At 52.7% G+C, this 16,463-nt stretch overlaps 1 protein-coding gene across 2 annotated transcripts in view; it reads right to left on the bottom strand.

Moving 5' to 3' along the window:
* Positions 1 to 9,391: 9,391 nt before the first annotated feature.
* The window catches only part of CAD (carbamoyl-phosphate synthetase 2, aspartate transcarbamylase, and dihydroorotase), a 30,333-nt gene continuing 23,261 nt past the window's right edge, over positions 9,392 to 16,463 (bottom strand). Inside the window, exons 28-44 of one of the 2 annotated variants that reach the window (XM_003941561.4) lie at positions 15,910 to 16,076; positions 15,561 to 15,725; positions 15,252 to 15,383; positions 14,828 to 15,029; positions 14,238 to 14,428; positions 13,998 to 14,138; positions 13,657 to 13,758; positions 13,100 to 13,196; positions 12,510 to 12,554; positions 12,238 to 12,407; positions 12,069 to 12,143; positions 11,347 to 11,559; positions 10,758 to 10,883; positions 10,411 to 10,566; positions 10,213 to 10,314; positions 9,894 to 9,988; positions 9,392 to 9,761 (exon numbers count right to left, since the gene is read on the bottom strand). In XM_003941561.4, coding sequence (XP_003941610.2) covers positions 9,659 to 9,761; positions 9,894 to 9,988; positions 10,213 to 10,314; positions 10,411 to 10,566; positions 10,758 to 10,883; positions 11,347 to 11,559; positions 12,069 to 12,143; positions 12,238 to 12,407; positions 12,510 to 12,554; positions 13,100 to 13,196; positions 13,657 to 13,758; positions 13,998 to 14,138; positions 14,238 to 14,428; positions 14,828 to 15,029; positions 15,252 to 15,383; positions 15,561 to 15,725; positions 15,910 to 16,076 — 2,282 coding nt within the window. In that variant the 3' untranslated portion in view covers positions 9,392 to 9,658. Of the gene's footprint in view, positions 9,762 to 9,893; positions 9,989 to 10,212; positions 10,315 to 10,410; positions 10,567 to 10,757; positions 10,884 to 11,346; positions 11,560 to 12,068; positions 12,144 to 12,237; positions 12,408 to 12,509; positions 12,555 to 12,844; positions 12,896 to 13,099; positions 13,197 to 13,656; positions 13,759 to 13,997; positions 14,139 to 14,237; positions 14,429 to 14,827; positions 15,030 to 15,251; positions 15,384 to 15,560; positions 15,726 to 15,909; positions 16,077 to 16,463 lie in introns of those variants that run through there. The other variant, XM_039461384.2, reaches the window with a different exon arrangement.

Below are 16,463 nucleotides of genomic sequence, written 5' to 3'. Positions count from 1 at the left end.
CAGGAGGATTGTCTGCGCCCAAGAGGTTGAGGCTATAATGAACTATGATCACGCCATTGCACTCCAGCCTGGGCGAGACAGCAAGACTGTCTTTAAAAAAATAAAAAAAAATAAGGCCAGCGTGGTGGCTTAAGCCTGTAATCCTAGCACTTTGGGAGGCCAAGGCAAGTGGATCACGAGGTCAAGATATCAAGACCATCCTGGTCAACATGGTGAAACCCCGTCTCTACTAAAAATACAAAAAATTAGCTGGGCATGGTGGCACGTGCCTGTAATCCCAGCTACTCAGGAGGCTGAGGCAGGAGAATTGCCTGAACCCAGGAGGCGGAGGTTGCGGTGAGTCGAGATCGCGCCATTGCACTCCAGCCTGGGTAACAAGAGCGAAACTCCGTCTCAAAAAAAAAAAAAAGAAATGCAAAAATTAGCTGGGCATGGTAGTGTGCACCTGAAGTCCCGGTTACTTGGAAGGCTAAGGGGGGAGAATCACTTGAGCCCAGGTAGTGCTGCCGTAAGCCATGATTGTGCCTTCAGTCTAGGCAACAGAGTGAGATCGTGTCTCAAACATGGCGAAACCTCGTCTCTACTAAAATATACAAAAATTAGTCAGGCATGGCTATGGGTGCCTGTAATCCCAGCTACTCAGGAGGTCGAGGCAGAGAGAATTGCTTGACCCTGGGAGGCAGAGGTTGCACTGAGCTGAGACTGTGCCACTGCACTCCAGCCTGGGTGACACAGTGAGATTCTGTCTCGAAAAACAAATCAGACTCTGTGCTTTGATTTGAGATCCAGTGTTTTAGGCCTTCCCACCATGTTGATAAAATCCCAGCTCAAAGCAAGGACATTGAGCATTTTCAATAGCCCATGCATATTTCTGTGAGCCTTCCTCATAATGGAAATATCTTTATTATCAGATTTTTATTATAAAAGCAATATATATTTGTTTTAAGGGTCCAACAAAGGAAAAGTACATAAAGTAGAAAGTGAATGTTTCTCCTATAATCTTACTTCCTAAGAAGCCTGCTGATCCCAGTATGGGGTCAGTATTTCTGCATGAATAACAGAAGTGGGGTCATTTTATAGGTGAGATCGTATAACCTGCATTTATGACTCAACCATGCAGCCTAGACTCATCTTCCCGTGTCAAGACCATAGATTTCATTCGTTTTTCAAGGTGAGGCTTTTGGACTCATCAGAGCTAGCCCCCTCCCTAATGTCCAGCTGGGAGCCTCAGCCCAGGCTGGGTAAGATGCCGCTGCCCACATCAGGGCGTGGGAGGCTGGCGAGACGAAGGGCTGGCAGTCCATCACAGCCGGCGGCAAGGCCGCCCCAGCTGCTCGCCACGCTTTGCTGGTTCCTGATACTTTCTCATTTTACATCTCATTGATTACAGGCCCCAAGTGACAGGTTGGGGGTGGGGAAGAGTGAGGAACTTGAGGAGAGAGAAGGAGGGTGGGGAAGAGGAGGACTCAATTTTCACCCTATGAAATGCTTTAAGCCACAGCCTGTCCTATCTGTGCCATGCTGGGTCCCTTTGCAGGGGCAGGGGGAACAGAATGTTCAGGGCAGGCGAATGCCCTCACCAAACATCTAGTCATTTTTCTGCCCAAAAAAATGAGGAGGCTCAGGGAGGGAAAAAGAATTCCCCAAGACCATCCAGCACATGCCCGGACTCTCACTCCTACTCCAGGCCCCTTTGAAGCTCTTGCCTAGCTGAGTTTCTCAGCAAACCTTTCCTCAGCTCCTCCAGCAGCCTGCTGCCGCTGGCCCTCCAGGTCCCGGGGCTCTGGAGTCAGGCTCTCTGGTTCTGCTCTGTCTTCTACTATTATTCTAGTTCCAGTTAAGCTCTCTGCGTTTCAGCTTTCTCAATTATAAAATAGGGATTACATGACATGATAGGTGTGAATGTGCCTGGTATAAAGAAGGTGTAAACAAGAGTTAGCTTTTGGGTTGAACCCAGGATGCAGGGGCGAGATTTCAGAGTGGCCCAGCACCTTGACAGCAGGGACAGGAAGCAGCAGTCATTGAGCTTACTTTGTGCAAGGCACTGTGGTCTAGAGAGTATCCTGTGCACCTGACAGAAGGAGAAGCAGACTCACCTGCCCATGGTCATGTAGCTGGTGACCATCGGGGCTGATTCCCACTAGGTTCTGGGTTCTGGCCCTGGAAGTCCCCAGCCCTTTCCCCATGCCACCCTGCCTCTCCACCCACCTTCAGGCATCGGGAGGATCTGGAGACAGGTCTCTGGAGCATCCTCCCACCTTCACGAAGGGCACCTCCCCCAGGAGCCCAGAAAATCGTTATCTTTGGAGCTGCCTGCACTCCCCGATCATCCTCCAATCCCCCTCCTCCACTTGCTTATCCAGAAGTCCCTTTCCCCTGGGTGCCCTTCCTTGATGATAGATGGAGGAGGGAGAGTGGAGGGGAAAGGGCTGGGCCTGGGAGGGGTGAGAAGGTGGAAGAGCAAGGCAAGTTGGGGAGGGGCCATCCCCATCCCTCAGCCCAGCCCCAGCTTTTTTTTTTTTTTTTTTTTTTTTGAGATGGAGTTTTTCGCTCTTGTTACCCAGGCTGGAGTGCAATGGCGTGATCTCGGCTCACCGCAACCTCCGTCTCCTGGGTTCAGGCAATTCTCCTGCCTCAGCCTCCCGAGTAGCTGGGACTACAGGCGCGCGCCACCATGCTCCGCTAATTTTTTTGTATTTTTAGTAGAGACGGGGTTTCACCATGTTGACCAGGATGGTCTCGATCTCTTGACCTCGTGATCCACCCGCCTTGGCCTCCCAAAGTGCTGGAATTATAGGCGTGAGCCACCATGCCTGGCTCTAAGCCCCAGCTCTTTACCTCTTTACGTGGCTGATTAACTAGGGGAGAGGAGCGCTTTGGCTTTCGGGTCAGAGAGGAACCAGAAAAGAGGGACAACCCGGGAAAGCCTAAGATGGAGAGCGGAGGGAGAGAGAGAGAGGCCGGGTTTCCCTGCTGAGGGCTGCAGGGCTGTTCAAAGGAGAGACTGGAGGTGGAGGGGCCAGAATGTAGGGTGCAGACCTGAGAGGCCTTGTGCTGCAGCGACTGGGCCAGAGAGCATGGGTGCGTGGGCAGGTCTGCCCTTCTCCCCGGCGTGCTCGCCTGGGGGTGGGTCCTGCACCGCGTCTGAGAGACGAAGGCCAAGGCCGAGGACCCAGTGGGGCAGGGTCAAGAAGAAGCCCGGGTGATAAGCACCACCCTCCAGCGGCCCTCTCACCCTGTCAGGGCCCTGGTCCAGCCGGCCTGGAGGAGGCCAGTTCGGCCCTCCCGCTGCCTAGTTGGGAGCACCAGCGACAGCCGGAAGTCTCTGGAGGGAGTCTCAGGACTCGGGGCAGGACGGCAAGAACCTCTGCCCCTCTGCCAGGCAGAGCCCCTTACTGTAAAGAACTGTATTAGGGTGTTCCTTTGATAGTTGGAGGACTCTTCCCTTTTAACTCTCCGGCCTCCCTTCCCCCGATGCTGGGAATTCCCATCAGTACCTGGTCAATACCCTCCAAGAGGTCCTTGGAGGGGCAGTTCCCAGGCCCCAGCAGGGCAAAGCCTGAGGCTCCAAGATGCAGCTGTGTGGGGGCTCTTTCTTTTTTGAGATGGGGTCTTACTCTGCTGCCCAGCTAGCCTCAAACTCCTGGGCTCAAGTGATCCTCCTGCCTCAGCTTCCCGAGCAGCTGGGACTCCACGTGTGCACCACCATACCCCTAGATGCAGCCGTGATCACCACCAATCCCGTACACAAAACAGGCCCTGTTGCCTTGACTGGCAAGAGAAAGAACATGGGGAAAATGGGTAGGCAGGAAGGCCTGGGTTGCCAGAGCCTGTGCCTCCCTCCTTCAGCCCCGGCCCTAGCCTCTCTCTGCTCTTGCCATTCCCCGTGCGGCACCCCAGACACCCTCACCTGCTCTCTGGCTACAGCATCCTGGGGACAGGAAGAAGCCCAGGCCTGGTGAAGCTCACTCAACAGGACATGACCCCAACAGCCTTAACCTCGCAATTCCATTCTCTTGTTTGCTTTGGCTCAACAAGGATAGGGTATAAATTTTTAAAGGATTGTAGCCAAAATCCCGGAGGAGAAATGAAAGGGAATGGAACCCAGAATATTAAAGAGACAAGAAAGCTTACCAAAATAAGCAGGGTTCAGACTCTACAACAACAAACTTGCTTTTTCCTTGCTTTTTCTGCCTAAGCATGGCCTCCCTGCTTCCCTCCATCCTGCTGGACCAGGATGTAATCACACAGGACTGCTGGGAGGCACAGTAACGTGGAGACTGCTCTACTGATCGCACACTCCTTGAAGGAAGGCATGCTCCTCCAGCACCTAGCTCACAGCCAGTCACCAAGTACATGCTCAGTATGACTGCTGGTGATGGAATGAATGGGTGAAAGGATGGTGAACAGATGAATGTCAGGCCAGTGTAAAGTCAATAAAATACCCTCTAATCTCCGGCTCCTACCAATGGGTCAAGCCGGTTTTGTACATGCTGACTTCCTGAGGTATAAATCTGTATTTGATGGTGGCATTTGATGGTAGCAATGCAGGTGCTTCTCAAGGAGGTACTCATTTCTATTTCTTGAGTGCTCCAGGGAGTGACAAGTCCCTACGTGGCCGTGCCCTGGACATGGCTTCCCCCAACCCCACCACAAATTCAGTGTTTAGCTTCCCCTCAAGTCCCACTTGTAACGCTATTAATCTCCTGCAGATTCATCACAGCTTTCCTGACCTTCTCTAGAGCCTTTGAGCTCCCGATCTCAACACCCATTTTTGTCCTTGCCACTTAGTAAATGACCTGAGCTTCTAAACCACTCCCTCAGTAACCTCATGAGACTTGGTTACCACCACAAAGCATTAGCCTAACAACTACAGTGACAACGTCCTTGCCTCAAATTTCAATACCTCCCCCGTCCCTCACACACCTGGAATTTTGGGCCTCTCCAGGACGTTCTTCTGAGTTCTCCTGCCACCCTTGCTGAAATTCAGGCTAGCCCCATTCTCTTGAACAAATGTGCATATTTTAAAATCTTCAATGACCTTTATGTTGATGCTTCAGTCAACACGTTGATTCTGGGTGTTTGGGATACATTCGTGAATCAAGTCCCTGCTCTCATAGCACTTGTGTTGTCACATACAAATGCCACCTGTCTCTGCTGTGCTTGCTCCAATTCTCCAGCTCCATTGCCTCCATGACATCTCCACATGGGTGGCCCACGGCAGCTAAGTATCACACCCAGATGGAATCAACCCTCCCCTACCCGAAACTGGCTATCTGGTCTACCTTTATCGGTCTTCATTCTCCCAGTCTTGAGGTCCCACATTGTGTAGTCATTCTTCACTCTCCTCAGTCTTATAACACCCATTCCTGTCTCTGAATCTAGACCCTCTTCGCCTGTAATCTGTGTTTACTGCAACAACTTCCTAATTGGCTTCCTGATGGTGGAATGGCTCCTTTCCCTCTTCTAGGCACTGCTGCCAGATGAATCTCCCATAAGCACTCATCCCATCCTGGCCCTCATTCTCTGCTCCTCACCCAAACCGGCCAATGCTCCCTTGCTGTTTCTGGGGATATTACTGCAGAACTACAAATACTTTCAATTTTACACTGGGAATTGCCAACTACCCTTTTAAAGTCTATAGGTGGGCTGGGCATTGCGGCTCATGGCTGTCTGTAACCCCAGCACTTTAGGAGGCTGAGGTGGGAGGATCACTTGAGCTCAGGAGACCAGCCTGGGCAACAAGGTGAATCCCCATCTCTACAAACAAAACAAAACAAAACCAAGAACAAAAATTGGCCAGGTGTGGTGGCATGTGCCTGTGGTCCCAGCTATTCCAGAGGCTGAGGCAGGAAGATTGCTTGAGTCTAGGAGTTTGAGACCAGCCTGGGCAACATGGCAAAACCCTATTGCTACAAAAAAATAAAAAATACAAAAAATTAGCTGGGCATGGTGGCATGGCCATGGTGGTCCCAGCTACTGGGGAGGCTTAAGTGGGAGGCTCGTGTGAGCCCACAAGGTCAAGGCTGCAGTGAGCTGAGATTACACCACTGCACACCAGCCTAAATGACAGAATGAGACTCTGTCCTAAAAAATTTTTTTTCTTAAAAAATAAAAGCCCATAGGCATCCCTACTTGCCCATGGTTGCACGTAGTTAGTTGTAAGGGCCAGGACTAGAATGCAGCTGACAAAGCTCCAAGTGGACTACCTATGTGGAGAGAGCTGTCTCCTTCACTAGGTGGACAGTGAAGACGTGGGAGGAAATGACTGTAACAGCAAGCCAACATTTGCCAGACTTCTTTCAATGTGGGGGATAGACTCAAAAGGATTCATCCAAGTGTCAAAAGGGATGTTAGAATCTGTAAAGTGCTTAGAACAGTGCTTGGCACATACATGTTTCTTATAAAAGAAATAGACCAAACCTCTTAAGTACTTCAGGAAGGAAACCAACTTTTTATGCTTCATGACAATTACATGGCACATATGAAATTGTTTCTCTGGATGTGAGCCAGGCTCAGCCAAAGGTATTGTATTAAATGGCTAATTTTAGTTAGGTGTGGTCGCTCGCCCTGTAATCCCAGCAGTTTGGGAGGTCAAGGGGGCCAGATCACTTGAGGTCAGGAGTTCGACACCAGCCTGGCAAAACCCCATCTCTACTAAAAATACAAAAAATTAGCTAGGCGTGGTAGCATGTACCTGTAGTCCCACTTACTTGGGAGGCTGAGGTAGGAGAATCACTCGAATCTGGGAGGTGGAGGTTGCAGAGAACTTGAGATTGCACCACTGCACTCCAGCCTGGGTGACAGAGACACTGTCTCAAAAATAAATAAAAATTAAAATAAAGGGCTAATTTTGTTTTTTGCTGATAATTTTTTTTTTTCATTTTATTTCCTGATATAATAAGATCTACTTTCTGGTTGTACGGGAGAGAAGTTTATTCAACTTCAGCTGTGTTATGATTAGGAGAGCCAAAGAAAGGCTCAGGACAGGAACACCTCCCACCACTTAGCAACTGAGTAAAATGCACTTGCTACTTGGCAGCCAACACTGCTTCTACTTGAGGGTGAGACTCTCCAAGTTCTGTGGGAATCTGTGTGGGACAGAGTCCTAAGTACTCATGAGTACTTGGGAAAATAATCTCTGACTTGTTCCACAGTTTATCCAGGGAAATGGAATCTCTAGAAAGGAGAGGAAAAGTTCTAGAAATGACACTATTATCCAACTAACATAGTCATACAGGTACCTGAGGGAGACCTTGCCAGGCAGGAATCTGGGTTTGGAAACCGGAAAGAGTTAACATTAGCAGGACTGGAGGTTCCCGTGCTCTAGGACTCGGCATTATACTTAGTACCCTCCTTCTTCAAATAGTACCTGTGGTTGTAAATTAACATTTCTGTGACATGCAAACACCTGGTCTGGTCTGTCAGACTCTCAACCCTCACAACACTGAGTAGGAATCTTTTGCTGCATTCAGTGTCTCCTCACCGTACCACAGACATAATTTCCATTCCTCTCGAACTGGACCGTAAAGGAGACTCTTTGTCCTTCCTCACGACCTAGCTCACACCACACGGCACAGGCTTCCCTGACTCCGTATCTGTGCCGACTTCTTCTAAAAACGAGTTCCCTACAGGACACCTTAGGTTTGTTCTCTGGCTGCTTAGATTTGTGGTTTGTCTTTCCCACTGGTCTTTGGGTGCCCTTAAAACCAGAAATGACCTTTCCCAGAAAGGTGGGTTATAAGGTCAAGAAGTCTTGTGTATGAGTCTCAAGGTGAGTGGCCCGCAAGCTACTGCCTTTTTTTTTTTTTTTGAGATGGAGTCTTGCTCTGTCGCCTGGGCTGGAGCGCAGTGGCACAATTTTGGCTCACTGCAACCTCTACCTCTTGCGTTGAAGCGATTCTCCTGCCTCAGCCTCCTGAGTAGCTGGGACGAGAGGCACATGCCACCACACCCAGCTAATTTTTGTATTTTAAGTAGATGAGGTTTCACCCTGTTGGCCAGACCAGTGTTAAAACACCTGATCTCGGGTGATCCACCCACCTTGGCCTCCCAAAGTGTTGGGATTACAGGCGTGAGCCACCACACCCAGCTCCCACTATTTCTCTGAGCTAGTGTCTGTTATCTGTGAAATGGATGGAAGGCTGGTAGAAGTGAGAATATGCATCAAGTTCCTGCTCACAATAAGTTCTCAAAAAAAAAAAAAAAAAAAAAAACGAGGCCCGGCCGGGCGCGGTGGCTCAAGCCTGTAATCCCAGCACTTTGGGAGGCCGAGGCGGGTGGATCACGAGGTCGAGAGATCGAGACCATCCTGGTCAACATGGTGAAACCCCGTCTCTACTAAAAATACAAAAAATTAGCTGGGCATGGTGGCGTGTGCCTGTAATCCCAGCTACTCAGGAGGCTGAGGCAGGAGAATTGCTTGAACCCAGGAGGCGGAGGTTGCGGTGAGCCGAGATCGCGCCATTGCACTCCAGCCTGGGTAACAAGAGCGAAACTCCGTCTCAAACAAAAACAAAAACGAGGCCCTTCTCCTTTTCTCATCTTTAGAACATGATGATACTCTCTGGATGAAGTGGGTGCTCCCTGAATGGTGTCAGAGCAGTTTGCACTATCATGTGCCAGTGTGCAGCAGTTTAATCTGTAGAAGCCACTGGAAGCCTTATGACCTGAGCCTGAAAACTGAGGGTGAGAATTGCCTTGCTCATCCTCGTATTCCCTCTACACATGGTGCTTTGTACCCAGAGGCTGCTAAGTTTTGTTGGAGTAAGAAATGAGATTTCTCCCCCCGCAGACACATGAGCTACTCCCCTCAGGCCCCTGCCCTGCGGTCTCCAAGCCAAAGTGCTCTCCAACCCTCCATGGCATCTGCCCCTCTGTCCACTGTCAGGCAGAAGCTCTCAGGGATGGGAGGTAGGAGGGGCTCCTAACAGTGACAGTGGCTGAAGAACTCCAAGGTGAGGTTTTGAGAACGCAAAGTCAGCCTTAGCCACTGAAGGAGGACTAACCAGAAAGAGTGGGGAAGAGTAAAGGCCTGGCATCAGATTGCAGGCTCCGCCTTCCTTTCACGCTGATGAGTGTTCTCCCAGTATCAGGCAGAGGGCAGAACTGTCAGGTTTTTGAGTCAACTGAATTGAGCAAGGAGGGCTGGACACAAGCCAGAGCCCCCAGGGAAGCTCTGGCATCAGCATGACATGGGACTCAGAGAACACCAACAGAGTAACATGCTCCTGTTGAGTTCCAAAGAGCCCCGAGTGTGAAAATGCCAAGTGTGGCTGCACAGCCCTAGCCAGAGCCCTGCCTGGTGAGGCTGCTCTTATAATTTGGGAATCTGCTCCATTTTCTAAAAGCAAGCTCCATTCTACTACACTCAGCATCAAGGAAGCAGGAATTAGGGGCAGCTCAGCTATTTATTAAGTCAGTAGAAAAATGACTGTACAGGTTTAAGGTGCAGGAATGAAGATGGGGCAGACTGGGCCCCAGCATCTGAGGGCGTAGCCCCATGCCAGAGAGCTCCAGTTCAGAGCCTGAAGCATGGTCGGCACATGTGAGCTATCTGAATGCCCAAGAATATCTAAGTGTGCTGCCCCCGTAGGGGGCATTGGGATTCCTTGCCCAGCAGCTGGGCCTAAAGAGAAGAGGCTGAGGAAGCCAGGCCCTAGAAACGGCCCAGCACGGTGGCTAGCAGGGCCATGCGGATGTACATGCCATTCTCAGCCTGGCGGAAGTAGGCTGCACGGGGGTCCGAGTCCACTTCCACGCTGCAAAAAAAAAGAAAAGAAAAGAAAAAAAAAATGAAGTGCTGTTGTGCAGCCCATGGATGGCCTGTCCGGGACTAAGTCTCCTCCCCACCGCCAGCCCCGAGGCAGTCTCCGACTCTGATGCTTCGCCACCTTATCTCGTTGACACGGGGCATCGGGTGCATCACCACCATCTTCTTCTTGGCCCGAGTCATGATGTGGGGAGTGAGGATGAACTGACCAAAGCACTGCAAGGCAAATGGGGTCCCCATTAGTGCCTTGGGATAGGGGTGGCTACAGAGGACACAAATCTGGGCTCCACTGGGGTCCCCTCCACACCCCACATGCAGCAATGGCAACTAAGGGACATGAGGTTTACCAGCTGACCCAGCCCTCAGCCCAGCCTTTCTGTCCTCACATCTGATGCCCTATGGCAGCCAGCTCTGGGCTCTTCCTCAAGCCCAGCACTCACAGCTTCATACTCCTGGGTAGAGCCAAATCGTTCCTTCTGGATTCGGGTCATGTAGAGCACATCGGTGTCAGGCAGCGCCTCCTCGATGCTCTCAAATTCCTCCTGGAGGTTGAGGAGGGCCACGGGAAATATAGTGCTGGGCTCTGACTGCCCAACCCATGTCTCCATGGCCTCCAGGCTGGGCTGTGAGGGTCTCACCTGCTTGATGCCACGCGAGGCCACAAAGGCCCGAACAGTGGGTGGCATGCGCAGGCTGGGAGGTGCCACGTAGCGCAGGCTGACACGATACTGGGTGAGCAGACAGGCCAGGGAATGTACTGTGCGTCCATGCTTCAGGTCACCCACCATTGTGATCTAGGGGAGGAACCCAGTCACCATGTGGACCCCAGACTGAGCACCCCTCCCGTCATTTCCAAGCTTTCAAAAGCCTCAGGAGCAGGATGAAGACCTCCTTGATGTAGCTGTCCTGGACGAGGGTAACCACTTCCTGCCTCCCTCTCTAGACTGTCCCCTAGCAGGACTCCCGCCCCTGCCACCACACTTACCGTCATGCCATTGACAGTTCCCAGCTCCTCACGGATGGTGAAGATGTCCAGCAGGGCCTGAGTGGGGTGCTCTCCCACCCCGTCTCCAGCATTGATCACTGGCCTCCGGCAGTGCTTGGCGGCCAGCTGGAAAAATGGAGAAAGTCCTGTCTTTTACAGCTCAGAGCCTCCCCCGACCCCTGGCCAGTCCCACTCTTCTGAGGTCCCCTCACTCATCTGGCCCAACCTGAGACCTGCAGTGTCACAGAAAATGTTGGCAGAAGGGACCTCGCGTCCCTGGGTCCAGCCTTTTTTTCTTCTTTGAGACTGAGTTTCGCTCTTCTTGCCCAGGCTAGAGTGCAATGGTGTGATCTCGGCTCACCACAACCTCTGCCTCCTGGGTCCAAGCAATTCTCCTGCCTCAGCCTCTCGAGTAGCTGGGATTACAGGCACCTGCCATCATGCCCAGCTAATATTTTTGCATTTTTAGCAGAGATGGGGTTTCTCCATGTTGGTCAGGATGGTCTTGAACTCCCAACCTCAGGTGATCCACCAGCCTCAGCCTGGGTCCAGAATTCTAACCCTATCTCAGTAGCCAGGCTGGTCTCACCTCCACTGCTCCAGGCTGGGGGTGCCGGAGCACAACGACGTCAGCATAGCAGCTCATGGTCTGCACGGAGTCAGCCAGGGATTCACCTTTCTGGACGGAGGAAGTGGCTTCCGAGAAGCTGAGCACAGCACCTCCTAGCCGGGCCATGGCTGCTGCAAAGGAGCTGCTGGTCCGTGTGCTCACTTCATAGAACATGGAGGCCATGACCTTCCCCTGGGGAGAGAGCAAGGTGGAAGGTGTACGTAAGTGTGTCCACCCTGGGGAAACCAGAGGAAGGCACCAACACCCCAACTGACACTTGACGGATGCTAGGAGGATCCTTCTGCGCCCAAAGCTCCCCCGTTAGAACCTTGACGTTTCCACCACTGGTGTCACTCTAAGCTAAAGGCTCTGCCTCCAGAAAACCATCCATTATTAAGTGTCTGAAAGAGCTCGGGGAGAAGGACACATCCTAGCTCTCTCCCATGATTACGGCAGCCCAAACTAGATGACCCCACTAGTGCGGTGATGGTCTCATACTCAGGACCTCCCAAGCCATCTAAATCCTGCTTTGGAGAGGGAAAACATGGGGGGAAGATCTACAGCAGCAGAGGGATGGACTAACACGAGGAGACAGGATGGCAGGGGGAGGAAGACCCACTGTGACCACTGTGCAGCCCTGCCCTGATGCTGCCCAAGGGCAGGTGATGGCGTGGACCCAACTCCACAGCCCTGATCCTGACCTTTAGGATGTCAAGGCTCCGCTCCTTCTGCACCATCATACGCAGTGTGTGTGCCACATTGAACAGATGAGACATCTAAGAAAGAGCCTAAGTTAGCTAGAAAGGTCCTAGCCCTAACTTTCCAAATCCTCAAAGCTCTGGGTGGTCCCATCCTCCCTGCCCCAAGCACCTGATCCTTGGTGAACTGCTGGACAGACAGGATATGTTGGCCCACTAATGAGTGCAGCAGGGGTGAGGTCTGGGGGTGCAGCAGGCCAGGTGTGCCCAGGTTCTGGGGAGATGCCTGTCTAGGTACTGGTGGTGGAGGGTAGCAGGTGCCATCAGGAGTTCCCATCAGCTCTGCAGTGAGGGATGGGACAGAAGAGGCTGGTCAGAGGGTTCCTCCTATCAAGGCCAGATCAGAGGTCCCTGAGGTGAGTTTGTGTCAGGGTAGAGTCTCACCTGGCTCGACTGTCTTTCGAGAAGACTTCTCCTTTGGCTCCTCAGCTGCAAACAGGGCAAGAGGACAGACACATGTTTATGGCTGAGGTTTGGAAAGAAATCCCATTATTCCCAGGAACTCTGAATCAGTGTATGTGTTAAACCAATTCACAACACAGTAATACAGCAGATTAGGGGAGGGCAGGGGACTGCAGCAGCTCTGGGGACAGACGTGGCTTCCCATGGGGCTGTGTTGTATGGGAGCAGTGGTGCCCTCCCGGGGCTCTCCCAGTTGGCAAAGGCATCCTAGGCAAGAGGAATGGCCAGATTCACACCAACCAACAAACTGGATTTACCCTACAATCTGCTGCCCCGTGGAATTCCAGCTCCTGGGTAGAGGAACACAGCTGTCCACAACAAAAAAGGGCCATGAGAAGCTGTGGGATGTCTGCTCATACTGGGGATAATTGTTTAGGCAAAGGATGGGACAGCAGATCGGACGAGGATAAAGGGATGGAGAAGAGGACATATAAGTGAAGAAAGGCGGGGCACTGGCAAGAAGTGGATCTCGTCCCTACACAGCCTCTGAGTCACAGGAACTCCACTCTCACCTGGCAAACCTGGGTCGGAGGCTCGATGGATTCGGGGTGGCAGATGGAAGCGGCCATCAGGAAGCCCTGGGATGCCCCGGCGGGGCCTTTCAGGTGTCTGGAGGGATAACATTGGCCCAGAGTTTTGTTTTTCCTTTTGAGATGGAGTCTTACTCTGTCGCTCAGGCTGGAGTGCAGTGGCATGATCTTGGCTCACTGCAACCTCCACCTTCTGGGTTCAAGTAATTCTTCTGCCTCAGCCTCCCAAGTAGCTGGGATTACAGACGTCCATCACCACACCTGGCTAATTTTTGTATTTTTAGTAGAGATGGGTTTTAACCATGTTGGCCAGGCTGGTCTTAAACTCCTGACCTCAGGTGATCTGCCTGCCCTGGCCTCCCAAAGTAATGGGATTACAGGCGTGAGCCACTGTGCCTGATTGACCCAACCCCACTTCAAATTCAGTCCCTCAAGAAAACCCCAACTGTTCCTGAACCACCAATGAAAATGTTCAAGCTGTTCGTCCTGCCCCAGGACTAACACTTCCCAGCCCCCCAGCCAAGCAGCAGTGTGGATACCGTGGTCATCTCACTGGTGGCAGGGGCTGAGGGCGGGAGCTGGGGAACAGCCCCCTGTGGCCACTTCCGTACATCCTGTCCATAACCTGGGGGCACCAGAACCTGCAGGCAGAAGGCAGGGCACTCAGGAGAGAGCAGAGAGAACTCAGGTCCTAAGGGAGTGGATGTCAGCAAGGACAAAAAGGGCCTTAGTGGAGTTGTGCCCTCTCCGCCCCCCACCCCACCTCAGGTCCAGGGCAGTGGTGCCAATAGTGGGACAGTGTAGATGTGTTGGGTAGGGAAAAAATGAACGTGGCGTGGAAGAGGGCACTCCTGAGGCCAGCTAGGGGCCACCTGCGTACCTGCCCATCGATATAGGCAACCTCCCCTCGCAGGACCACACGGCGGACGGTGCCCTTCACCTTCTGCCCTTCAAAAGGTGTCCAGTGGGCCTTGGAGAAGGGCATGTGGCTGGGGACTGTCCACTCATGCTCCAGATCCACCTGCCCAGAGGACATGGGTTATGTTAGGGAAACGCTACCCCAGAGAATAGATCTTAGGGCTGGAGAGCCCCCCTCCTGCTCTGGGCCTTATTCCCACACCTCCACATAGGTGTCGTCCTGTGGGGGCAGGTGAAAGATGCGCCGAGGATTGTGGTGCAATCGCTGCAGCAGGTCGTCCAGGCTGAGCCGGCCCTCGCTTACAGCCGTCAGCAGTAACGGCAGCATGGTCTCTAACCCTGGGAAGCCAGGTGGGGGCCTGGACCCACATTTCTCCTCCAAGGTATGGGGAGCTGGGAGAAAGAAAGCCATTACCCTCAGGACCAACCACCTCCACGCCTGGGAAGTCATCCATCCACATCCCAGGACTGCACTTCCAACAACCTCCTTACGCTCACTACCACTCCCGATGCTTATTTTTTCTGGGAATTGGAAATGAGGGCAACAGGACTGCTGCTGTCTTCTGGAGCCCACACTTTTACCCACGTATTCTTTCATTTTCAGTTTTACTCACAGGCTCATTCATTCTTTCAGGCACCTATCACAGACCAGGCACCCCAGAGGCTAGGGTCCCATTCAGATAAAGACCCTGTCCTTGGAGAGCCCCGAGGCCTGACCTGGCTCCCATTTTCTTGCTAGGGCTATCCCACAAGCCCCATTCGGCAGAGGAGGTACATGCTGGGTTCTCTCACCATGGTCTGAGGCAAAGCAATCGATGACAGCCATGTTCTCCCACAGGGCTTCCACATCCTGGCGGGAGCCAAGCTCAGGCCGGACCTCCCCCTTCCCAGGCCCCAGGCGCTCCAGGTCATCACGGCTTAGGAACAGGTGATGGGGAGCCACCTCGCAGGTCACTGGCAGGCCCCGTGCCTTTGCAGCTTTAATTAGCAGGATCTGAGGGACAACAGAAAGATCCAGAAGAGGCACCACCCATATGCCCCGCCCTACAGAGAGTACCGTTGGCCAACATCCCTGCTCTGAAAATTGATGAGGCAGAGCTGCAAGGACGCCGGTTCGAGACTCTCCTCCCGCTGTCTCCTGTCCCCAAGGACTACCCTGACCTTTAATGTTACTGGGAAGGCAACAGGGACAGCAGGACCTCTGGTGAACTCTTACCTCTTCCTTCCGTGCCACGTGACATATGTGCACTGAGCGCTGAGTCAGCTGAGCCACCATGAGAACAGCAGCCACGCTCTGCTGTTCTGCGTGAGCCACAATGGGGAGGTGGGAGGGCCATGTCTCAAAATGCTGGGGGCAGAAAGAACTGATGAGGGAGTGTGCAGAATCTCTGACTGTACTCACCAATCAGAGCCCAGAGCCCCCAGGAGCTCCCCTGAATCCTTACTGCTGCCAGCCCACTTAGGTAGGGGCCTATAAGCCAGGAGAAACTGGGTGGTAGCTGCCTGCCACATGCATGCTTCCTACCTCCATCCACTGGACCACACTGTCCAGCCGCAGCTCAGAGAAGGTCTCGCTGAGGTAGAGCTTCAGCCCGGCCGCAGACCCAGCCACAGGGCCCAAGGTTCCTGCATTTTCAGATGAGGCTCCAAGGAATAAGGCATAGTCACAGCGGGCACCAGCCTCTGCCAGCTGGAGAGGATACACAGAGGTAAGGGTCACTGGCGTTCACTGGCACCCATGCCCACACAGGCTAGCCTGCACCAGTGGCCTGGGCCCATGGGGAGGGGCAGAGGGAAAAGGTCTCAGGGAGGCAAGGGTGGTTGGTGGGGGCATGTGGGTCTCCAATACCAGGAAGAGGAGTGCAGTGGCTCACCTTCTGGGCCAGGGCCAGAGCAGGGGCGTCGATGATGGGGGGCCGGGTATTAGGCATGGCACACACCATGGTGACACCCCCAGCCAGAGCAGCGGCCGTGCCTGAGGCAAAGTCCTCCTTATGTGTCCCACCTGGTTCCCGCAGGTGCACATGGACATCAATCAATCCTGGGAGAACATAAAAGCAGCAAGATTACAGGAAGAGTCAAAAATAGGAAGGATGGGCCAGGCATGGTAGCTCATGCCTGTAATCCCAGCACTTTGGGAGGCCGAGGCAGGTGGATCATGGAGGTCAGGAGTTCGAGAACAGGCTGACCAACATGGTGAAACCCCGTCTCTACTAAAAATACAAAATTTAGCCTGGTGTGGTAGCACACGCCTGTAATCCCAGCTACTTGGAAGGCTGAGGCAGAAGAATCACTTGAACCTGGGAGGCAGAGGTTGAAGTGAGCCGAGATCACGTCACTGCACTCCAACCTGGGTGATGGAGCAAGACTCCATCTCAAAAAAAAAAAAAAAAAAAAAAATCCCAGATAAGGCCACTGTGGATCCAGG

The sequence above is a fragment of the Saimiri boliviensis genome, chromosome 1 (genome assembly GCF_048565385.1).
Source record: "Saimiri boliviensis isolate mSaiBol1 chromosome 1, mSaiBol1.pri, whole genome shotgun sequence".
Lineage (NCBI taxonomy): Eukaryota > Metazoa > Chordata > Mammalia > Primates > Cebidae > Saimiri > Saimiri boliviensis.
The sequence above is the reverse complement of the archived record's forward strand: the minus strand, read 5'-3'. Positions and strand labels throughout refer to the sequence as shown.